This window comes from Lemur catta, chromosome 3, assembly GCF_020740605.2.
Source record: "Lemur catta isolate mLemCat1 chromosome 3, mLemCat1.pri, whole genome shotgun sequence".
NCBI lineage: Eukaryota > Metazoa > Chordata > Mammalia > Primates > Lemuridae > Lemur > Lemur catta.
In genome coordinates, this window is record NC_059130.1 from 20300585 (window position 1) to 20325528 (window position 24944).

Sequence of the window (24944 nt, forward strand, 5' to 3'; positions counted from 1 at the left end):
GTCCATCATCTTTGATTGAGAAGTCCTTACAGTAAGTTCCAAGGTAAGACCATATCTCTTTTCTGAGGATACCTAGATGTTAAAAAAAAAGAAAAAAAAAAAAACCCACAAAAAACATAGCACCTAGCCCAGAGTCTGGCACAGGGTGAGCAAGTAGTCATATCAGTTGAAGTAAACACAGGTTGTAACCCTTGAAGGAGTAAATAATCTGCGTCCAACTCTACTCTGCAGTACAAGACATTCCTACTTTTCCTTGTGGTCTTATTTTTTAGCACTTAGCATTTAGCGAATATTTACCATATTTCTGACACTGTGCAAGATTACAAAGGAATTAGGACATGGAATCCAAAATGGAACAGAACCAGTTATAACTGAACAGCAGAGTGGATCGTAGGTGCTTTTAAAGGTCTGAGCGAATGAGTTATTAGATTGTTTTGCATATGGCGCTGTCAGAATTACAGGGATGAAACGGAGGCCAGGAGCTGTTATTATGGAAAAGCTCCCTGGAGCAGGTAGGGTTGGAGAGTAGAGAGCCAGGAGCAGGAAAGACATTTCAGGTACGAAAATCGCCAGTGCAGTTTCTCAGAGGTGGGAGTCGATAAATGTGTGCAGGTTGGTATCCCATTTGGGGATTAGCTGACTTAAACTGGAAAAGTAAGAGAGACCTCAGGGGATGTGGATATTAAACTCTGGGGAGGGGAGGTTGGTGGAGAGGAAGAATGTGAGCAAAGTCACCCTGAAAGGTGTTGGCAGCATTGTCGGTGCCCACGGAGCAGCTGAGAGCTGGCATGCGTGAGGCTGGTGAGGTCTGCTGGGGCTTACAGGAAGCTAGCCTGCTAAATTAAGGTGATAAGTCAGGCCATAATCTTATTTTTGGTTGTTTCTTATAAGGAAAACAGCTCACAAAACAATTACTGATGTTCCCCTCAGGTAGTTTATCAGAGCATTTCTTCAAAGGACTATCACCTGATAAGACACACAGATAAGTTTTAGAGGAAGGATGGGGAATTTTAGTTGGTTTTCTATGGAAACAAGGCTTATGCAATCATGTGGTCTATTCATCAGAGTCCCACTTTCATAACAATTTATCGCACAAACAAATTTCATCTGAAACATCCGTATGAATCCCAGAAAGCTTAGTGTTGTACCTGGCTCATAAAATAACCGGGGAAGGTACTTCTGTTAGTGCATCTCTGGAGGGTCACAGAAGTGGCAAGGTGGTGTATACTGCCCGGCGGTCACTCCAGCCCTGAGTCAGCTAGCGCATGCCAGGCTTAAAGGTAGTTGTCGTGCTGCAGGACGCCAGTTTGGTCCTAAGAAAATGGCAGTCATAAGGCAAATTCTATTTTCTGTCCACCGTATTCTTTCAAGGCATTTGGGCCTCCAAACAAAGTTTGAAAATTGAGCACATAATCAAGTTGTGATGACTCCTCTTAAAGTTTTCCCAAGTATCCCTCACTCCATGCCCTTAGAAACCACTATAAAGTATATGCACACATTGCCCTTCTTGGGTTTATATATTTGTCTTGGAATTACTTCTAGTTGTTTGATTCTTTGGATTTCAAGTGAGTTCTCACTTCCCCAGAGAGATGAGGACACAGTTGGACCCAGGAGTGCTGCTGCCCGTGGCACAGGCCGGTTCTTTGTCCTGGGCTCCCACGGAGACTCTCCCCTTCAGAGCACAGCCGTCAGTTTCTGATGGTCTGTTGATTAGGATGAGTGTTTGGCCCCAGACTGCAAGCACCTTGACAGCAGGAGCATGTCTGTTTTGCTTACCTCAGTGTGTAGGAACCTGAAACTTTGAATAATTGAATTAATTTATAGGTTTAGGAAACACCTGCAATATATAATACATATATAGTATATATGCTATATATATACGTATAGAAAATGTTAATAAATATCTAAAACTGTGGACCTTAAGTCATAAAGGCAGAAGTTATCTGTGTCCTTACTATCTTTCATATGTGTGCCTTTTATCGGTTTTTGTTACTATTTAATATTTCAGAAAGAATTGCTTGTGACTTCATTTCTGAGAGGTTTTTGTGGTAGAGAAGGAGAAAATGGAATCCACACGTGAAAAAGGGGTGAGAAAGTCTCCATTCTTCCTCTAGTGGATTTTCTCAGTTCTTTCCTTGGCAGCTTGTATGGAAGACAAAGGACTCATGGGTTCTCACTATTGTCTCTCCACTCCCTCCACCCCTTCCTCCCTTTGTGGGGTTGATACAGCCTCTCCCATCCCCAAATGGCATCTGCTCCCTTCCTGGGCTTCATCCTGGTTGTTCACAGTCTAGAGAAGCAGACTTCTTCAGTCCCAGTGCATGCTTCAAGCGCCTGTGGCTGGGTTCATCCAAACCACAGACCGTCTGCTTGTCATCATGGTTCTAGCAAAGCGAGCCACGTCTGAAGGAAGGGGCAGGGGTACTGCTGCCTATGGCATGTGCCTGGTCTCATTGCCTGGTTCATAACTACTATTATCTACCCTGTGCCAGGCATTATTCTAGAGCTTGAGTCCCCTAAAGACATAGACACAGTCCCTCAGCTCCTGTAGCTGCCAGTCTAGATGTGGAGGTGTGACATATGCACAGGAAGAGAAGTGGCATTGACGAAGTGTTCAAGGATTGTTAGGGGGAAAAAAAGGCCAAAAGTTTAGAGAAAAGGGAGAGCATTCTGGGGTACTTTAGGCAGAGTAAGGTAAAAAAGGTAGAAAAGGTAAAAAAAACCTGACATGATCCTCTGCATCTGTTTGTGTCCTTACCTGTGTCTCCTCTCTACCTGTGCATGTGTTTTTAAAGGCTTTATTGCCATGTCTGGATTGGGAACCTTTTGTAAGGATCCAAAGCACCCAGGTAGTTGGCTGTTCCTAGCCCCAAGGAAGAGTGTTAATACAATGGATGTGGTGAAACTTGGATTTGGAATGCTGAGCCTGTGGTGTGAGAACTGGTCTCAACTAATGCTGTGTCACAGTGGCTCCAGCCACGTGCTCTCCGCTTTCTAGGATGAGATGGGTGAAGAGCTTTTTGAAAGTTCATTGATGAGGGGCTGTTTCTGAAACTCACGAGATTAAGTAACTCCTGTTAACACACCTGGATGATGATCTGAAGATCAGTTCTGGCTCTAAAGTTCCAGAAGCTTATTGAGATAGGAGTGGTCATGGTTGTTGCATCACCAGGCACGTGGCTGGGCTGGGGCTGGGGCTGTGGTGAGTGGCCCCTCCAGGGGCTCACAGACTAGCGAGCGAGGAGAGGAGCAGTCAGGCTCGGGGTGATCGTGGTGGTGGGCGAACCCTTGGCAGACCCCTGCTGAACGCTGCCCGGACATCAGAAAAGGTTTCAGTAAGGTGGATTCATTTGAGCTCATTAAGTCTTGATGCCCAGAAGGTTTTTTTCTGGCAGAGAAGGGCTAGGTAACTAGTTTCAGGGAGAGGGAAGAGCATGGGGAAAGAAATATTCCCATTTATAAGAGCATGTTGGTTTTTAATGAATGAAGAAAGCGTTGTTTTGCAGCTAGAGTAGAGGGTTGAGTTATGGGTTCTTTAGAGGGAGAGATGTAAGAGTCTAAAGAGCCTTGTATGCCACCCGAAGGAGTGTAAGCCTGACAGTGTAGGTGAATTTGTCTATCTTTTTCCTGGTTCTGCCATCTCTAAAATGCTCTAGGTCTCTCATTTCCATTATTTACTTGATGTTTTAAAAGATCCACATCTTGTTGGAGGACTCTCCTTCTCCCAGCTTTTCTATGAAGCCGACGTGCTGGTCCATCGTCACCAACTCTGACACTCGGCTGGGTGTGGCTCATCAACTGTATGTGATGATGTGGTTCTGCACACAGTAGGTGCACAGCAAAGGATTGCCAAATGAAGGAATGAAGTAGCAGACTGATGCAGTTTAAGTCTTTTCCTTAGTCTTTTCAGTTCCTTGCAAGCCAAATGGTCACACCATACTCTTTACTGAGCCTCATCAGGGAGGCTAGGCATAGACCCCTCATCACCCACAGCTTCTGGCTACACATCTGTAAATATCAAGGGCGAGCTTAAGGTGTTGCCGGGGAGCAGGGAGGGACAAGGCAGAAGAAGAGCAGAAAGTGGATGTAGGAAACAGTGAGATAAGGGGGCAGAGGGCAGAGCTGCCCAAGGTAGGGAGTGGGGGAGAAGTTCACCAATTATCTCAGGTGCCCTTCATGCCCATATGCAAGCTTAAGCCCGATGTGAATCCCCTATTCTCTCAAACTAGAGGCTGAAAGGAGGACCAGGTGTTCACGCAGAACTTGGCAGACAATGTTGGCCAGTTTGAACGTGGAGAGGATTAAAAATGGCTGAGTAGTGAGGGATGCTGGGCAGTGCTTGGGCCTCTAGCAGCTGTTAATTTTACAGAATGCTCTAAAATAATCCTCGTGGATAGATCTTGCCTCAGCCTTTTCTATCTCTGGTCCTTGGACAGAGAATTGTTTAAATCATTTCATGTTTATTGAGTTATTTTGGTTACTCATGAGTACAGATTGCCTCTAAGTGGTTTTTGCCTCTCTTTTTTTATTATTGTTTGGTCACATAACTTCTCAGAACCTCAGTTTCCTTATTTAATCTTCTCAAGGTCGAGGATTAAATCATGCGAACAGGGTTTGCAAACTGTAAAGCAGTGCTCTAAATGCAAGGTGGTTTTTGTCAATTACTGAGTCCTTAAGGGCAGAGCTGTCTACTCAATGCTTGGTTTACGATATTAGTTAGGGTTCCATCAGGGAAGTAGAGCCACTATAAATATTATGGAATAAGGCATTTATTACAGGGATTAGACTTTACGCAATTATGGAAGAAGCTGGGGAAGGGAAGGTCTGAAAAGGAGAGTTGGAGGATCTGGGAAAAGTCACTAGTCAGCCCTCCTGAAGCACTGGTGGACAATTTAAAGCTTGCAGAGGAATCTGGAAGCCAGACAGTGTGGACTGGGTCAGAGTCTGAAGAAGGATAATCGCTTCTTCGCTCACCTGTGAAATTGCAGCCAAGTGTCTGGTGGTGTTGGGGTCATGTGGCTCTGTAAGAATAGCATTTGGGAAGAAAACAGGACCAGAAAGAGCAAAGACTGGTGCCCACTAGCACCTTTGTACGTGCCTCATTGCCTTTAACCATGAGGACCACCAGGGCATAGTGGCTGCTGCTTTACTTCCACCTCCCACACCTCACATGAAGTTCTGTTTTGTCCAGCTCTAACCCAGAGCTGCACAGGGAAGAGGGCCCTGGGAGATGTAGTTCTACCTTAGCCAAGGTGACACAGTACGGAACCCCAGCATTGCATAATGTAGAATTGAAGAATCGGCCTGGGGTTCTGGCCTCCCAGGGTCTCTCAAAGGCCCCAGAACTGGAAGCGATGTCATGGTTGTAGGATCCCGCGCTTCACTAGTAAGAAGGAATTGAGTTAGCTAATGATCCCACCTTTAAGAAATGACTTGCAGTTTTGTTTCTCAGTTCTTGGTGGCACTGCGTCTCTTTCTGCCTCCCTTGCCATTCTTGTCTATAACGCAGGAGGAGGTAATGGTTATCTTGGCAGCACAAGCTAAGAAAAGTTGCATTGATTGCGAAGAGCCCATCAGTTCCAATGAAGTGCAAAGTCTCCTTTCTAATCTCATTTGACCTGGGGAAACACGTATGGAAGCTAGAAGAGTCCCAGATATAAATGACTCTGGATAACATTAGAGTGAGAAACTGTCATGTAAATGTTGAGTGAGAACAAGGTCTAAGTCTCTGGACCACCTTTCCTTAACCCTTTGGCTTGTTGGTCACACTGCCCTTTCCTGGTGTTTCTGTAGCCAGGCACAGGCTAGCAAGGACTCAGAGGGTGCCTTCTATGGTCCTCTTAGCCCCTGGAAAAAATAGCAGATTATGAGATTTAACGGCCACACCTGGCCTTGTTTGTTATCACTCAGAATTCTTTCACCTTTTTGATTGTCAGTTCTGCTGGTTCCCTCCATGACCACAACCTCTTGCCTTCACTCCTTTCAGATGCCTTTGCACCTGTTGAACCTGCTCTTCATCCTTATTGTGACTCTCCTGACCTTGAACATCGTTCTTTTCCAGGCTGCCAGGCCATTCTCACTTCACTTGGCTCCTAATCCAGGGCAGACTCTGGTGGTCAGCATGTCAGCCGTGAGCTCGTTAACATCCCGGACGCTCTGCTGCGTTTCTTTGCCAGTCCTCGTGTTGTATTTGAGAATCCGGTCTGTAAGCCTGAGCTTTACAGTCGTGCTGGGGAAAATCTGAAAGCCTGCCCACCAGAGTTTCCAGCAAAGTCGTGGCATCTTTACTGTAGCTCAGTTCTCCTTTGTGTTCCTCATGTGATGGTTTCCTATTATATTCCTTCTGATGCTTGTTCTAAACCTTTTGCACGATCTTTAGCGTCTGAACCCCTTTTCACTAAATACTTTAGTGAGACAATAGAGGCTAAGTAAAGGTTTCTCAAACTTTGTGCCTCGAGACTTTTCTATATTTTTATGCATCCTTTTCTTCTTCTAACCTGAAAAAACCGAGGGCTCTATCTTTGGCTCTCTTTTTCCTCTCTATGTATGCTCTCTCCCTGTGTGGCCTCATGCAATCTGTGGCTTTGAATACTGTCTATGTGCTGATGACTCTTCAGTGAATTACTCCAGCTTGGGCTCCCCACGAGTTCCTGACTTACATATCTGACTGCCTACTCCATTGCATCTCCACTTGGTGTCTAATAGGGATCTCAGATTTAAAATGGCCAGAAGAGGACTCTGGCTTTGCCTGGCACAAATTTGCTTCCCTCTGGCTACTTTGCCATCTCAGTAAATAGCATCAGCATGCTAAATCCAGAAGCCTGGGTCACGCTTGATTCCTCTCTTCCTCATTCTCCATGCACAAGGGCAATGTGTCTTTTCATGTATGTGTAAGATATGTGCTGAATCCGACTGCTCCTGAGAATCACCACCACTACACCAAGGCCAGCGCCCATCATCTTTCCATGGGTCGACTGTCCCTTCCCCCACACTGGCATCCTTGCGTCCAGGTTGGCCGTGCTATAATCCATCTTTCCCACAGCAGCCAGAGGGAACTTTCCACAGCTTAGTCAGGCTCTGTCATTTCCTTGTTTATGTGCTTCCCATTTCAACCAGAATCCAAGGCCCGTGCCCCCTCCTTCATTGTAATCCAGTCACACTGATCTTTTTTCTGTCCCTTGAACACCTCAAGCTTGCTCATCATGGCGCCTTTGTATTTGCTATTCTCTCCATCCGGATCAGTCCTGCCCGGGCATCAGCCCCTGTCTCTACCTCATTCCCACATGAACTCAAACATGGCCTCAGAGAGCCCTTTCCTGACCACACCTCACCCCCAGTCCCTGCTGTGACTTGATACCATTTATCAGTGGGCCTGTTTCCTCCCTCCCTCCTTACTAGGACACAGGCTGCTTGCAGGCAGGGACTCTTGGCTGCGTGTCCCCAGTGCCGAGAAGGTGCTGTAAGGGACTGGCTGGCTGACTCCTGCCCCATCTCCTCTTGCTGCTTCAGTGTATTTTTCATGGCTGTGCCTTCTGTCCCCTGCATCTTTATGCCCTCTCCTCTGGCTCTTACCTTCCAAATCCCCATCACTGAAAACACACTTCTGTGGAGGTTGCCAATGATTCATAGTCATCAGTTCATTTGTCTTTTCTCAGTTACCCATCTACCTTGACTTTTCTACATGTTTGACATTGTTGTTCTTTTTTCCCCCCAACAGAAACATATAATAGGAGTTTGCTCTAGATATTGTACAGGATGCAGGTGTGGACAGGAAACTGCTCCTGCCTTAAAAGAGCTCGCAGTCTACCAGGAGCAGGTAGATGGGTGTGTCCATAAGTAAAACAGTAGGTGTTACTCTCAACCCTTTCTTGAAATTCTTGCATCCCGTGGCTGCTAGGACATAAGCCTTTTCTGGTTTTCCTCCTAACTGGCTGCTATTCCTTTTTTCTTTGCTGACTCTTTTCCTTCTGCTTGTGTCTTAAATATAGGAGCTCACTGTGGTTTTGTCCTTTCCCTCTTCTCTGTACAGTACTCTGTCCTTGGTGGCCTCGTCGCCTCCCACACCTTCACTGTCAGGCACATCTCTCTGCCCACCTCCCCATGTGCCTGTGACTCCACATTCGTGTTAGGCTGAAATATCTTGTAGGGGTTTCCATTCCAACTGCCTGGTGGACATTTCAACTTGTCAAAATCTTTCTATTTTTCTCCACTGTGTTTCCTTTGGACAACACTTTTCACCAGCTGCGAGCTTCCCCTTGGCTTCCCTCTCTCCTCACAGGTCTACCAGCGGATCCTTCCGCTAGCACAGCTCTCAGAGCTGCTGCCTTTCCTTCCCGGCATCACCCTCGTTTTAGTTCTTATCACCTAGCCCCTGTCATCTGCTAGAGGGCTCCTGATTGATCTCCGGGCCTCCATGTCTCCACTCCAGTCTGCTCTTGATACACAGCTTCAATACCCTATCTTCACCCTTACCTGTGTGTCCCCACATGTCCCCTCTGAGGTCTTTGCTTATGCTACTCCCCTTATCTCTGGTCACCTTCCTCCTTAGTGTCCCCTGTTCAACCTCCCCCTCACTCAGCCATTTTTCAAAGGCCCAGTTCTAATATCGACATTGCTCGAAGCCTTTCACTAATCTCTTTGGACAGAAATGCCCTCACTCTCCTTCGTACCCCATGGCACTCGTTAGTACCTCTCTTTGGTTACTTATACCCTTCCTTATATGGGTTGAGCATCCCTAATCTGAAAATCCAAAATGTGAAATGCTCCAAAATCTGAAACCCATTTTGAGTGCTGACATGATGCTCAAAGATCATGCTCAAAGGAAATGCTCATTGGAGCCTTTTGGATTTGGGGTTTTTAGATTAGGGGTGCTCAGCCAGTCATAATGCAAATATTCCAAAATCTGAAGCATTTCTGGTCCCAAGCATTCAGACAAGGGATGCTCAACCTGTAGTGCAGTTTCCGTGTACACCTTTGACCCTTAGCATACCATAAGTGCCTTAAAAGAAGATCCAGAAGCTGATTTACCTTTTGCTCTCACTTACCACGCAGCACAGGAGCATCTTGACTAATAGTAGTTTGTCGAATGAGTAATATTATCTTATATGTGTCTAGTGTATCTCAGTGAGGTCGTTGCTGAGCTTTTTCTTTTTTTAATGATTATAAGTGCTGCTCTAGTAGAACCGTATTTGCTTCTGGATGGTATTTTGAGGTTCTGCCATTTGTGACTTTATTATACATTTGTGCTGGCTGGCTGTAAGCTGTTTAATGTACACTGCTGCATTTTCATCACTTAGGGACTGTCTAGATGAAAGTTGGCATGATCTCTTCCTGCCAGACCTCTCAGTGGCAGACTTGAGTCAGGTACTCCAATAAAGACACTATAAGGTTTTACAAGTTTGACTTTCCATGTGTTCATTTCTAGCTTACACATGGACTGGGAACTCCATATGGAAATCCATAGGCCCCCAGTCTCTCTTAAAGGCCTTGTAGGGACTCAGAAAGCAGGATTTAGGCGTCCGTTTACAAGGCAGACTGAAATACCTTAAGCTCTTTAGTTGCAGTGTTTCAGCTTTACCTGTACCGCTGGATTCAATAACTACTGATACTTATCTCACAAATCATTCAGATTGGAAACTCAGATTGTTTGCTTCGAGGCAGCTCAGTGAAATGATAAAATTTGAGCAATAACAGAAACAATTACGAGAATCCTTTGCAGATACGCTGTACTCTGCAGGTCTTGATTTAGAATAATGTTAATGATAACCTGAGAAAGAAAATCTGTTTCCTATAGATATCAGGAGGGGGTGGAAAGGTAGATAAATAAAGTTTAGTCTTCATTGGCCGTGTCTCTTAATGATTCCTCACGGTTGCCAATAGCACTTGCTGAAATAAACATTGTGTAATTGTTTACCTTGAAAAACTTGCCTGACTTTCTCTGCCTATCCCTATCTATTCCACATGATAGGGGAAAGTTGAAGGCATTTAATTACTTTCTTGAGTATTCCAAAGGTAGGGAAATGGTAATCTGGAAACAATTAACTCCTGGTTGTTGATTATCTACTGCTGAGAAGTAAGAGCAGAGGGCTTCCAAAAGTCCCCCCTGTATGCTTTTGGAGTGAAGTCCTCTTCACCTTTTTTGAGTGTGAATATGTATGATCTTAAGTTGGTATCACTTAAAATAATGCAGATAGTATATCAGAAAAAACTTTGAAGAAACTGGAAATTATTTTTAACAATCCCATTTCTCTCATCTACTTCATACTGAGAATATGTAATATTTCTTCTCTCAGTGACTCATTTCTATGTTACTTTGCTGCCTGTCTGTTCACATTTCTCTTGGAGAATTTGAAATATTTTATGGGGAGTTTTAAGCCGTTTCTTCTTCCTACTCAGATCAAAGACAATGTCAACAGAAGGTGATAGCATACAATGCATTTGAAGGCAAACCAACTTAGCCGATCTTTGGCCTGAAGGTACAGTATATTGGCCAAATAAACCTGGGTTTGAGTCCCTCACTTACTAGCTGTTATGAACTTCAGCAGGTTATTCAAGTTAAGTTTCAGTTTCCTCATATCTGTGATGGGGTGGTAATATCTACCTTACGGTTGTGTTCTGTGTATTAAGATAAATTATGAATAGTGCCTGGTTCAGTGCATGGCATATAAGAGACACATAGTACATTGTTACTCTCTCTCTTACTCTTCCAATCTTATTGAGAGAGACTTGAAGATTTGATAATAAACCAAACTGGATACATTATAAAATAAATACTTGAGAAATGCTTATATGATTTTAGCTGAAATTACGGGTTCTTTGATTAATCACCCCCCCATTAGTTTGTTATCAGTTTTTCATTTTTGTGGTTACTCTAGAGATCAGTGCATGCATTATTAACCTATTTATTAGTGTCTACTAGTGGTCCTCTTACCACTTCCAGGATAATGAAAGACCTTAGAACATTTAAGCTCCAATGTATTCCACCCCTCCCTTCACTTTTTGTGCTATTCTAATATATTTTAATTATATATTTTGAACTGCAGAAATCGTTATTAATATTGTATTATATAGTTAATATTCAGTAGGTTTACTCACATTGTTACCCTTTCTGTTTTTCTTTGTTCATTTGTACATTTCCATGATTCCATGGAAAACAGAATTTTCCTTCTGTTTGAAGAACTCCCTTTGGTATTTTTTTTTTGGTGCAGTTCTCTTTCCCTTGTTGAGAATTGGTTGAAAGCATATCTATTTTGCATTCCTGTTTAAGGATAATTTTTCTATGTATAGAATTCTAGGTTGGCAGTTATGTTCTTTCATTAAAGATGTCATTGCATTTTTGTCTTACAAGTGTCATTTCTGTTGAGAGTTGGCTGTCAGTTGAATTGCTGCTCCCTTCTCTGCCTTTCAGCAGTTTTATTAATACTATGATTTACCTAGGTGTGCTTTTCTTTGTATTTATTCTGGTTATGATACATAGCTCATTTTAAATCTGTGTCATGATATCTTTTATTGTTTTAAAAAAATCTTAGCCATTTTCCCATCAAAAATTAATTCTGCCTAATTCTACTATATTCTCTCCTCCTCCTCCTGGGCCTCTAAGATACACGTTTAACATTTTTACTGTGTCTCATAGATTCTTTTCTGTATTTTTCATCCTTTTTTATACTGTGGACTTCAGTTTAGATAACTTTTATGCTGCATCTAGTCTGCTATCAAACCCATTTATTGAACTCTTAATTTCAGATAATATATTTTTAGTTCTAAAGTTTCAATTAGATTATTTTAATAGATTAGAGTATGAGGATGAAACCCTGTTTTCTGTTTCTTCAGTAAATGAATTGTCATTAAAGCCATGTCTGATAACACCAATATCTAGATCCCTGCAGGTCTGTTTCTGTTGTCTGTTTTTTCCTTTTTGTTTTTACTAATTTGGTTCTGTTATCTGGAATTTTCCACTAATTTTGACTGAACACTGAAAAATTATAGAGACTCTGTTTGATGTTATCTTCTATCTAAGAAGATTTACTTTTTTCCTGGCAGGCCAATAGATGAAGAGAAGTTCACCTTTATCTGATGAGGAATTCAGATGCTTTGAGACTGGATTTCCATTTTGTCAAGAGCTAGTTGTTGTTTTCAGCTTTGCTGTAACTCCAAGGGCATAGTCCTTCTAGGGTTGTAAATCTGGTGTTTACTACAGTCCACCTTCCTTTGTAGACTCAGAATTATTTCTTTTGTTTCCTCATTCTGTGAGATCCTTGAGAACTTTGCTTGGTCTTCAGCCTCTTAGTGTTTATTTTCTGCTTAGCTTCTCAGCCACTTACTCCCCACCCCTCAATGTCATTCATAATGTCAGTTGCCCTGAGGGGAAAAGCAATGAAGTATGTTAGGCTCACTTCTCTGCTACTGCCTTTTTTCTTAGGATGTTGGCTCCTCAAACTCTTTCTTAGTGTCCCTGAACTTCATTTGTTGTCTTTTTGGCCCCATAAGATGTTGGAAGCTCTGAGTTACTAACTTCTACTTGGTTTCTGGCCTGTACCACTTAAAAATTGGCCAGTATTTCAACAGAAAAAGCAGTGGACATTGTTGAGCCCACCTGTATATTTTTCTATGATGCTGGCCCCTTAAGCCTGGCTGCCTTGATTGGTCACCAGTGCATTCAATTAGCTTTTTCTTGTCGTTTATCTGTCTTTTGAGGGAGTTGATCTGACACAAGCTACTCTGTCATAGCAGAAAGCAAAAATCTGGAAGTGGAAATCTCAATGATTGGTCTTTTGAAATTTATACTCTTCTCACTCCTCCCCAATATTTGAGGCAATTTATAATGAAATACACATACATATGCAGTAAGAACCTTAACATAAGGGTAACAGATCAAAAGCACAAGGAGCAGTAAGAAAAGCAGAGGAAGATATAGAGGTAGAGGAAGGAGGTAATTATTAGAAATTTAAACTACAGATGGTTTCCATAGTTGACCATCATATTTAATACTGATCTTCCTTAATGCCAAGGAACAAAAGGAAACATGAATTTAGTGAAGAGAGATGAATTTAGCAGTGAAAATTGTATTAGAAGTTTTTTTTTTTTTTTAGGCTTAGGCAAACTATTATTTTTTTTTAAATTGGCATTATAATAGAAAGCAATGGCAGTGGAGGATGGAAGGTTTAGGGTTCTGAGACTTGTCTAGGTGGGTCTAATCTAATCAGGGCATTGCTACGTGATGCTGGGCCACTTAGTAATTGTGATTACTAAAAAAATTGGCATAGAAACCTTAATATCACTGCACAAAGTTTACATTAAAGTGCCCTTATTTTGTCTTGAGTATCAGAGGTACTCTGAGGCTGTGGTAACTGGCCTGAGAGGTAAGAAAAACCTATATATTTCTTGTTTTCTGGGGAAAGAATGTACAATGGTCCATCAAAAGGTATTTGTTTCTGGTACTAAATTTTAATGGAATTTTATCATATAGATTTTTGTGTCATTGAACAAAACACTAGTGTCCATAATAGTCCTTTTAAGGCTGAAAATGGTTTTTGTTTGAAGTTTTCTTATATTGACCCTTGAAAACAAATGAAGCCATAATTTTGCATTGTTACCTAAAGACATTTTTATGGGAAGCTAAGCTAACGCAGTTCAGATACAGAAGTGTTTGGGACTCTTAATTTGAAACACTGATAGAAATTGGTAAAATAGGAAAATTTTCTTTTCCCCTCAGTTATCAACTGTTACAGAAGGGTTTGACAAAAGTTGGCAACATGTGGTTTTGTAGATATTCTTTTTGATTTGAAAAGAGCCATATGCTTTATTTTCTACAAGTTATATTTATTTTTAAAAATAATTAGCTGTTATTTAGCAATATTAAAGGAAATCTTTGCTAAATACCAGATTGCTGGTGGCAAGTTGAAATTCTGTTACCAAAATTTAAAATCTTGATTTGCATGGATGAGGGGACATCTCAGTTCTGCATGCAAGACACTGCTCAGGTTTATATCTTTTCAGATTAGAATTTGATCTTTCAAGCATCTGTTCATATCTGCTTTACTTTTCCCAGCGGCACTATAACATAGCCAATATTGAAGGTACTTTTGCAGGTTGAGTTGGAACATGGAGGAAGGAGTACCTAAGTGATCCCAGGGGAGATGGGGAAGGCTTCACAGAGGAGGCGGTGCTGCAGCTGCCTCTTGTAAGAGGATGGAGAGATTGCTGGGACAATATTCCAGGTGAAGGAGGCACAGAAACAGAGGCCGTGGAGCACAAGAGAGCATGACATTTCCAGAAAGTGAATGGTGGTTTGTTTTGTTAGATATAAGCACTAGAGGATGGAAGAATGGTAGGAGACGAAGCTGGACTAGTAGCCATGAGCCAAATCATGAATATTTGCATGTCTTGCATTCATTTATTCATTTAACAAATATTTATTGAGCAGCTACCATGTACCAGGCCCTGTTCTAGGGACTGGCATTCAGCAATGAACAAAACAGACAAAAATGGAACTTACGTTTTAGAGGGAAGAGATAGACAATAAGTAATAGTGAAAATATATACGTGCACAGAACACACATTAGTGATAACTGATGAAAATTTGGCAGGAGCAAGAATGGAGGGGGTGCCACATTAGGGTGATCTGGAAAGGCCTCATTAAGAGAGGTCACATTAGAATAAAGATCTGAAGCTGATGGAGGAGCCAGTGGGAAGAATGGCTGAGAGTGTTCTGGCCTGAGGGAATGTGTAGAGGCCCTGAGGTTGCGGTGGGTGAAACCGTGGGAGGAAAGCATGGCTGGAGGGTAGTGGAGGGAAAGCAGTAGACGTGAGGTCCAAGAAACAAAGAGGGCCAGATCCTGTGAGGCCTTGGTGGCCTCTGTAAGGATTTGGGCTTTTATTTGTGTGCGATGGGAAGTGATTAGAGAGTTTTGAGCACAGTAAGACATAACCCAACTTAAATTTTTAAGAGATCCTTTTGCTGTGTTGAGAATAGAGGACAAGAGTGGAAGCCAGGATACCAGTTAGGGCCTTTGCAATAATGCAGGTGACAGGGGTGGTGGCTTGAATCAGGGTGGTGGGTGGGGGTGGCTAGAGGGTAGATTTTGTTCTAAAGGCGATAAGGAGCCGTTAAAGACTTTTGATCAGTGAAGTGACATTGGGTTTTTGTGTTAAAAAGGTGATTTTGCCAGCCATGTGGAAGAAGGATTGGAGAGTTGAGACTAGGAGCTGGATCAGTTTCTAAAAGCTCCCATAGCTAAGAATGAAGATAGAGACCTTACAAGTGATGCAGTCTGCTGGCTGAAGGCCCTGTGGGCAGGCTGTCAATCCTGGCCACCTTCTCCACCAGAGATAGGAGTTGAAAAGATTTACTCATTAGGAAATTCCTTTGTAAACCTTCCCAAAGAAGTGAGGTGGATGATTATGATCAGGTTTATTCTAGAGGCAGCCTGCCTAGCAGGTAACCACAGACCCTTACCACCAGCCGGGCACTGTCGTGAATGTGTAAGTGCATTAGCTCATTGAATTCTTACTTAACACAGTCCTCAGGTGGCGTGGTGACTATGGCCTCCGTTCCATAGACAAGGAAACTTGGTCACAAGCAGGTTGGGCACTAGACTGTGTTGCCTTTGAAGGGTCTTCACCACCATGCTTTCTTTTTGAAAGTTCTCATTGGGAGATTTGGAATTATCTCATCATCTTGAAAATTAAATGTAAAAAAATGATCACCTAATTTCTTTGTGAACTGTGGTGATGATGGCTTCAGAGAGCTGGTCCCTGCTGGGTAGTTAATATATTATTTCAATGCTCTCTGAGTTTCCAGTGACAGAAATTAGCTCAAGAAACATAAGTGGGGGTGAGTGGAATTCCAAGAAATTGAAATGTCCAGGGAAAGAGGGGGGTGTGTGTGTGGACACACGTGGGGGATGGTTGAGGAGGCATGGCTGGACGCAGTGGCTCAGAAGCTGCCATGGAGTCACTGCGGTGCACTTACTCTCTCTTGCCTCTGGTCCAGGTGTTGGTCTGGGTCCTTCTGTGGATGGCTTCCTCCCATGGCCAGGAGGACTGCCCGTGCAGTGTCAGAGTACCTTATCTTCATAAAACCTTGATTCCACTGGAAGCAACCGTGTCTTTCCAAGAAGCTTTAGCAAAAAGAGAGCCAGGAGAATTCTGACTTACCTGGTTTTAGCCTCGGCACCCATCCCTGGGACCGGACGTGCAGGTCAGCCCCATCCGGGGAGCAGCTGAGGAAAGCTGGGCCGCTGCCACAGGTTGCTGCATGTTTATGGAAGTAGTAGGGTTGAGGTCACAGGTGTCATCCTGTGGGCACGAGTTGCCTTAGGAAGAAAGTGGCATGTTCCAGCACTCCTCAATATTTGGGCTTGGTGCTACCATTCTCTGTGGGCAGATATGTGACCCGTGGTTCTTCGGCGTTACCAGTACCAATAATTTTCTTTTATTTTTAAGGAGACTGATGTAGTGTAAGGGTCAGCAGCTTCTTTTTAAGTTGAAATTCTGCCTGGACGTACCCCCAAATGGGCTGGGAGGGGAAGGCAGACAGCCCCTGCTCAGGGCCCACCCTGTTCCCCATCACTGCTTCTCTTACAAGGAAACTTCCTTCTTCCCCTCCAAAATAAGTGATAATGGGTGGAGAAAACAAGAGATAGCTTTATAACAGTGTTGCACAACTTGTTTGTTTTATCTCTGACCCAAATGAAGATATATAATCTGGTACACACATACCTTTATTTACCTAACAAAATATAATGAAACAATATTATTAGGGGTAACCTCACTAAATGCAGTGCACTCTAATATTTTCTATTCTGTTTAATTTCATTTAAAAAAGGACACGTGCTGGTCACAGTCACTGTAAATTCATTTCACAAACCACTAAAGGATGGCAACAGAGTTTGGAAAGCATGAGTGAAACCAGTGAAAAACAAGTAGCGATGGTATATTCATTTGCTGGAGCTGCTGCAACAAAGTGTCACAACCTGGGTGATTTAAACAGCAGAAATTTCTTCTCTCAGGATTCTGGAGGCTGGAAGTCCAAGATCAAGGTGTCAGCAGAGTCGGTTCCTTCTGCCGGCTGAGAGAGAATGTGTTTCATGCTTCTTCCCTGGTTCCTGGTTACTTGCTGGCAATTTTTGGTGTTCCTTGGCTTGTAGGCAAATCACCTCAGTCTCTGCCTGCATCTCCACGTGGCATTTTCCCTGCCTGCATGTCTGTGTCCAAATTACCCCCTTTCTGAGGATACCAGTCATATTGTGTTAGGGGCTCATCCTATTCCAGTATGACCTCATCACAGGTAACTATATCTGCAACCACCCTATTCCCAAATCAGCTCATTTTCTGAGGTACCAGGGGCTAGGACCTCAACATATGAATTTGGGTGGGGGACAGGATTCTACACACAACACATGATAAAAACACAAAATTGAAAATGAAAATACAAAATTGAAAATAGATAATGTTATGGAGCCCTTATTACCTGGCAGACTCTCAGCCAGGCATTTTATTTCATGAACTGTCTGAAGCCTTTTTGCCCCGTTTTATCGTTGAAGAAGCCAAAGCTAAGAGAGGTCTCTCAGATTTAAACATGGGTCTCCTTGATTTCAGAGCCCATGCTTTCTGCTGTGGACCTTACTGTGTACAGTTCACGGAACATCAAGAAGCAGCCATGCATGTTCATTTGGTCCAAACTGAAATGCTAAATATAGGTAGTAAATCCGCTACAAAATCGTGCTGAACTTCACTGCAATGAAGACATCTTAAAGGACTCACAGGTGCCAGTGCCTGAGGGCCCTACAGAGAGGCCTGTGAACTAGGCACGTGCAGGGAAGGGAATGCCAGTGAGCTCTTGGCTCTGTCCGCTGGACCCGTCCCCTGCGGCAAGCCACTGCGTTCCTAATGACGCCCAGCAACCAGCCAGACTCTCTCCCTGTGTGCTTCCCATCCTCATTCTGAATTTAGATCAGGGTGAAGAATAGAAAGAAGGAAATGAGCCAGAAAATAGAAAATTAATACTTGGTAGAATCATCATATTTTAAAATTAATTTATAGGCAATGTCAGATAACAGGAGTTAAATCATTTTATCAGCAGGCTGCTCCAGGATTTAAAAATTGGCATCCGTCATTGTAAATCAGGTCTCAGGAGCCCCAGGCAATGGTCTCTAGAGATGAGGGCTGTTATAGGGTGGGCAGAAATGTAAATACTTGATTAGCTGTGCCCTTTTCTTTCACACAAAGCCTAAAATACTTCTACATCACATTGAGTGATAATCGTATGTTAAATAGTATTGGGAGGGAAGAAGTTATTCAGGTTTATGGTTAGCCTGCTTTTATTACTAATCTTCCTCCCTCTCGGCCTGGGAAACTGGTTGTGTGAGAGGTACTTATTTTAGGGTTATATTCCTAGCTTATAATATAAGGAATGGGCTTAACCTCCTTCTGCACAAACACATTTTCCCAGTTTGGATGTCACATTTCTGCTATGTGAGTAGGTGCATCCACAGGTTTGCCACATTTACACTGGGAAGACCTTCCATGATTAAAGACCTGCCCTTCTCTTCTTGTCATTGCAGCTCTGTGTCGAGGGCGCGTGGTGAGAGTCCCCACAGGGACCCTGGTCCGGGTCGTGGGCACCGAACTGTCTATACCCTGCAATGTCAGCGACTATGATGGCCCCAGTGAGCAAAACTTTGATTGGAGCTTCTCATCTTCGGGGAGTAGCTTTGTGGAGCTTGCAAGCACCTGGGAAGTGGGGTTCCCAGCCCAGCAGTACCAGGAGCGGCTGCAGAGGGGCGATATCCTGTTAAGGCGAACTGCCAATGATGCTGTGGAGCTCCACATAAAAAACGTCCAGCCCGCAGACCAAGGTCACTACAAATGTTCGACCCCCAGCACAGATGCCACCGTCCAGGGCAACTACGAGGACACAGTGCAGGTTAAAGGTACAGTCCTCACGTGGGGTCATCAAACCGGGGGTAGACCTTCCTCTGCCGCTTGGCTGTGGGTGACTTTGTCAAGAGACTTAATTCCTCTGGAGCTTTGCTTTCTCCTCTGTCCAGTGGAGTGGTAGTGTCTTACTCGATTAAAGGCAGAGGATGGGCCAGGTGACCAGGACCCTTTCTCTTCACTCTACCATGGTTCTGAACCATCCCATGGCCCATGAGTTGGAGGCAGCATGGGGTGGTAGAGAGCCCTGCTCTGGAGCCAGGGTTCCTGTGCTCAGTTCGTTTGATTGCTGCCTCTACCACTTGTCAGCTATGTGGCCGTGGGCATGTTACATGCCCCCACTGCCTCTCCTGTAAATCAATGCCTACCTTAAAGCCATGAGGACAGGTGAGTTCACGTGTGTAAAGCCTTAGAGCAATGCCATAGCAGGTGCTCATTCAGTGGTTAGTGGCAAGAAGTGGAGGCTCATGACAGTGGTGTTTCGCTTTATGGGAATAACAGATACTTCAAAGTTCATGTCTGTCTTTGTGACTTTCATGGTTAAAGTACCTCTTTGCAGCAGAAGTTGTATGTGTAGGGAAAGAATGATACAGTCAGTGCTAGCTTATTGACCCAACTATGCAAATAATCACACATTATACATCTGGAATGATTCGAGTTTTGTTTTTGGATTATTATCATCACTCAGTTATGCATTTATTTGTACCCTGCCTTGTTCCCAAAAGGATCTATGTCTGGGTAGGAATGTATGTAATTGTCAGGAAAGTAGAAAACATACAAGATATAAAAAGAAAGGGTCAATTCCTGCATTTATTCCCTCTAAAGGTCTGTGCAACTCTACCATATCTCAGATGAGGGGATAAAACAGCCATGTCCATTAAGTAGGTATTAAAACATTAAAACATCACATCTACCTCTTCCATTACCTCTTCCTTATTCCTGTAGAAAATCCTGAATATATTTTCTTAGAAAAAAGTCCCATAAGTCATTCTTGCTTTGGAGCTAAATAATGCAACATGTCATACCTCCATTAGATCAGACCCTTGTCTCCCATTGGAGTCTCATCTTGAGTGGCAGGGAAGGCAGTAGGAGAATTCCACCCCCAGCACCTTTCTGTTTTCTTCTCCAGTCTTTGGAAGGTAGGGGAAGCAAGGGGAGGCTTTTCTTGGGTCAGGAAAGCAGCCGGATGACCATGAGAGAGACTGGCTGCTGCTCAAGTGGAGCCTCTGGAAGGTGCACCTGTGGTCCAGGGTCTGTCTGGCCTTCAGCTTCATGGATCTTAAAACTGTTCTGTTCATCTGTGCGCTGAGATGAGCTGACCTTGAGAACTGAGACGTATTAGCCAGATTCACAGACTGATGTATATAAGAGAAGGTCATTATATTCATTTCGTAGTAGGGATGGGTCTTTGGGATGCATCCTTCTAAAGTTGTAGCCATTTTTTATGTTATCTAGAATAGTCCCTTCTCAGACACTGGATTAGTTTTTGAGGGTGGAATTGGGGGGAAAACCAAAGAGGTGATGAATAGTGGTGTCTGAGGATTCTCTATCCAGTTCATAGACAAGCCTGGTAGATTTTCCTCGCTTTGGTAGAGCCCCTCTCTCTGGTTACCAGAGTACCAGTATCTATTGCTTATCATTTGCACCCACTGATATACTTCCTTGATCTCTGGTCCCTTTTTTCTAGACTCTGTAGAAGTGGCTGGCCTTCCAACAGGCCCTGAGACAGTAAATAACTGTGGCTTCAGCTTTCCTTGGCATGTTCCTATCCTGTGGATAAACTGTGCTCACCCTAGTCATTCTGGGGCATTTCCCAGGCTGTGGGCCACAGGCAGCTCCTGCCATCCTTTTCCCCCCTGTGGATCTTGCTGCTTTAACTCTTGGCAGATCACCTTATCTGCAGACTCTGCAGGCTCCCCACTCAAGCCCTGTGTCCTAACCAAAGGATTGTTTGACAGTCCTACCCAATTATTTTATCATGACTGCTAAGTGCCAGGCACAGTCCTGGGAACTTGCCCTCTTTAACTGTATTAACTCACATGTCAGCTCTGTGAAGAAGGTCCAGTTGGCATCCCCCTTTTAGGAAACCGAGGCACAGAGGGCTAAAATACCTTGCGTAAGGTTGGCAGAAGCACATCTGCAAGGCACAACTCCCAAAGGCAGTTTTCACCACCCAGTTCTAGCATGGGGTTTTATTAGTGCCTTCTCTTCTCCACCCCGTACCCTTTTTCAAGTTAGAAAGTCAATTGAGATTTCAGATGAATCAGAGCGGGAAAACGTGCCCACGTGGGCGTTAGAACAGGAGAAGGGAGGAGGAAATGGTGTCTGGTCGCAGCCACGGCCATGGCTCCAGGCCGGAAGGCCCTGGAACTCGGGGGGCCTTGCCAGAAGGGGTCCCCGCGGCTGACGCGCTGTCTCTCTCTCCCCCCGCAGTGCTGGCCGACGCCCTGCACGTGGGCCCCAGCGGGCAGCCCCCGCCGGGCCTGAGCCTGCGCGAGGGCGAGCCGTTCGAGCTGCGCTGCCAGGCCGCCTCCGCCTCGCCGCTGCACACGCACCTGGCGCTGCAGTGGGAGCTGCACCGCGGCCCGGCCCGGCGGAGCGTCCTCACGCTGACCCACGAGGGCAGGTTCCGCCCGGGCCCCGGGTACGAGCAGCGCTACCACAGCGGGGACGTGCGCCTCGACACGGTGGGGAGCGACGCGTACCGCCTCGCCGTGTCCCGGGCGGTGTCCGCCGACCAGGGCTCCTACAGGTGTATCGTCAGCGAGTGGATTGCAGAGCAGGGTACCTGGCAAGAAATCCAAGAAAAGGCCGTGGAAGTTGCCACCCTGGTGATCCAGCCAACAGGTGAGCTTCTGGGAATGATGTATTACAGACACTGTTATTTGGGGAACAATGACGCTGTAAAGAATTAAGCCAGGGAGCTCCCTCGCTTTCTGACAAGAACTGTTTGTGCTTCCCAGGTAAGGCCTTACCTTTGGGGGTGAAGGAAGTAGGGTGGTGTTGATAATTTGGGGGGGGGGTGTTTGTTTTGTGCTGCATGTCTGTAGTTTCGCGTTGCAGCGGCTTGTTATCTGAATTTGCAGCATGAGAGGCTGCAGCGTGCACACAGCACGAAGGCAGTTCTTTCACCCAGAGGTTAAGTACAGCAGTCCCTCAGCCAGAATGAGGTCCGCCTGGTGTCAGAGGGGTTTGGGGTGGAGCTGCCCACACCCTGTCCCTTAGCTCTGTCTTGTTTGGTGTTTCCTGAGTCCCTGGATCTGCCTTTCTCCATAGCTATTGGGGTGTGTGTCTGGCTCACCCTGAAACCTCCTGTCTAACTTGGATCCTCTAGGCCTGTCTTTCAGATCCTGTCAGATGAGCCATCCCTGAGAGGATGAGGAGCTCTGTAGGGCTGGGCCTCTTCCTGCTTTCCTGTGTCATATATACCCTAGGAGCATCCGGCCCTGGGGTATATACAAGAAGTCCCTTGTCATGTCATCTGTCGATCAGCTTTTCTTTTTAACCCCCCTACTCTAACTACAGAAGTAATTAAGAAAATACAAATGGCATTTTAAAACACATAAAAATAAAAGGAAAACAAGCCATTGTTGACTCATTGTCAACAGCATCGATACAGATTCCAGCCTGCACTAATAGAAAGCCTACGGCATGCTCAACTCTGTGCTCGACCCTGGGGTCAGAGTTGTTTGAGGCTCATAGCCAGGCCTCGTGGAGCTTCAGGCTTCAGCAGAGACAAAGTGAAGAGACCAAGGCAGGGCAGTGTCGTTGCTGGGGATGATGGATGGATGTCCTTGGCTTTCTGGGAGTCCAACATCTTCAGATCTCTGAGTACTTTGCTGCTGCTGCCTGTTTTTTTAAAACTGGGAAAACCTTGGCCAGACTCATTTCCTGAACACAAATGTGAATGTGTAGCCACTCTGTTGCTCAGATGGGAAGGAAAGCAGGAGACAAGGTGCAGGGGGAGTATTTTGTCTCTGCAAGCTGCATTGTCCTGAGCACTTTACCCTGCATTTACACCACCACACAGGAGCTAGATCTGGTAAAAGTGGGTAGTGGAAGCAGGGCTGAGGCTCTTGAGGGACTGTGGCCATCAGTGAGAGGAGCCACCCATTACCGTCAGTCTGGGCTCCAGAGGCTACTGCAATTGCTTTCCAGATGAACTCAGGTCACCTTCCTTATCACAAGTGATCTATCTGGAATCTGCCCTAAGAAACTCCAGGCCAGGCGCAGTGGCTCCTGCCTGTAATCTCAGTGCTTTGGGAGGTCAAGGTGGGAGGAGCACTTGAGGCCAGGAGGTTGAGACCAGCCTGGGCAATATAGCAAGACCCTGTTTCTACAAATAATTTTTTAAAAATTAGCTGAGCATGGTGACATACACCATCGCAGGAGGATGGCTTGAGCTCAGGAGTTTGGGGTTACAGTGAGCTATGTTCATGCCACTGCCCCCCAGCCCGGGCAACAAAGTGAGACCCTGCCTCAAAAAAAAAAAAAAAGAAAAAAAAAAAACTCCAGATGTACTGCTTGCCTCAGACAACTATTTCAATGAGACAGAAGGGTTAAGAATTTTAGCCTAGCAGCAAGTTACATTTTTATGGAGGAATTTCAGTCGTAAAACCTTTTTTTTTTCCCCCCAGAAACACCACAAAACCCGTAACATCTAGTTAAAAGACTTAAACACTCTGAACCTATTAGGCAGGAAATGATGTCTGGCTCTCACCTGAGACTGTGGGTTCATAATCTTTTTTGTGCCATGGGCCTCTTTGATGATCTTTTGAAGCCCACAGACCCTTTCTGAGAATTAACACATTAATTAACATAAAATACAGTATATGAGATGACAAAGGAAAATAATTATATTGAAATAGTTATCAAAATATTTTTAAAATGAATTTGTTTTGTGGTAATATTGTGTGTCTTTATTAATACATTGATAATAAGATATAATGGCAGACCTAATAACAACTGTAATTTCTATATAGCAATGAATATAAATAATATTTCAGGATATCTGTAACAACTTTAATACGATGTGAAAATATCTGTGATTTCTACTAGGGGCGAAGTCCCAGGAACAGGTAATACTACACTGATTTGTTGCTTACTTTCACAATGGGAGGAAATGTTGTATTTCAGGTACAGGTTAATAAAAAGACAGAACTTTTTTCCCATTGAAGGTCAGACTCCCTGAATTATCTTTGTAGACCCCAGGTTAAGAACCCCACCACACTAGAGTGATGGTCTTTCTCTTCTTGTTAACACCTGTACTGTCTATAGCTGGCAGCTTACATTCCTATCATATTGTGATGATAAATGGCACAGGGCCACTTAAATGATGAAGCTCTCTACACCCCCAAATCCAGGATGTGTGGGTGGGATCTGTGGTTAGTGATGTTACAAGGTATTTAGCCACTTGCACAGAGAAAATTGCAAAGTGAACTAGACAGTTGAAGAGACATTCCTGCCAATATTTGTAGAGTCTAAGAATCTATTTTCTCCGTAGATAGAGCCCACAGCTGCAGGTTGAGTACTTCTCCACTGACCCAGAAGCTGACGGCCTTGCAGAGGTGACTCCAGCAGGATTCCAGGGTCTCTGATCATAGTGTTTTGTGTGGTGTGATTCTAACTGCAGAACTCGGCTCAGGGAGGCAGTTTCCTTACTAAATCCTCTGAAAAGATTCCTCTTAGCCCCTTTACAGGGGTGAGGGAGGAGAAAGAATTTGGAGGATGGGTGGAGGGAGAAATTAGACTTTTAAATTTCTTTTTCTAATACTGTCCCCACCTCATTTTCTGTCTTCTGTCAAGGTGCTTCTTGAACTTGACTTGAAATTCTTGCTTGAGATATTGTCAGGCTTTGGAAATAGTCATATGAAAGTAACTTATGCCAAAAGGCACGGGCTTTGAGGTTGGGTCTTTTCTGAATTGGTGCCAGCCTTTGCCCGTGAGATTACGGGGACGGCAGTGGATACTGAGCCACCACGGAGGCCAGGGCCGTGCCTCGCCTGAAT

The 24944-nt window shown here is 44.4% G+C and overlaps 1 protein-coding gene across 1 annotated transcript in view; it reads left to right on the forward strand.

The window, feature by feature from the left end:
* The window catches only part of PTGFRN (prostaglandin F2 receptor inhibitor), a 71205-nt gene that overhangs the window by 11372 nt on the left and 34889 nt on the right, over window positions 1–24944 (forward strand). Inside the window, exons 2-3 of the mRNA XM_045546912.1 lie at window positions 18564–18932; window positions 21370–21783. Coding sequence (XP_045402868.1) covers window positions 18564–18932; window positions 21370–21783 — 783 coding nt within the window. The remainder of the gene's footprint in view (window positions 1–18563; window positions 18933–21369; window positions 21784–24944) is intronic.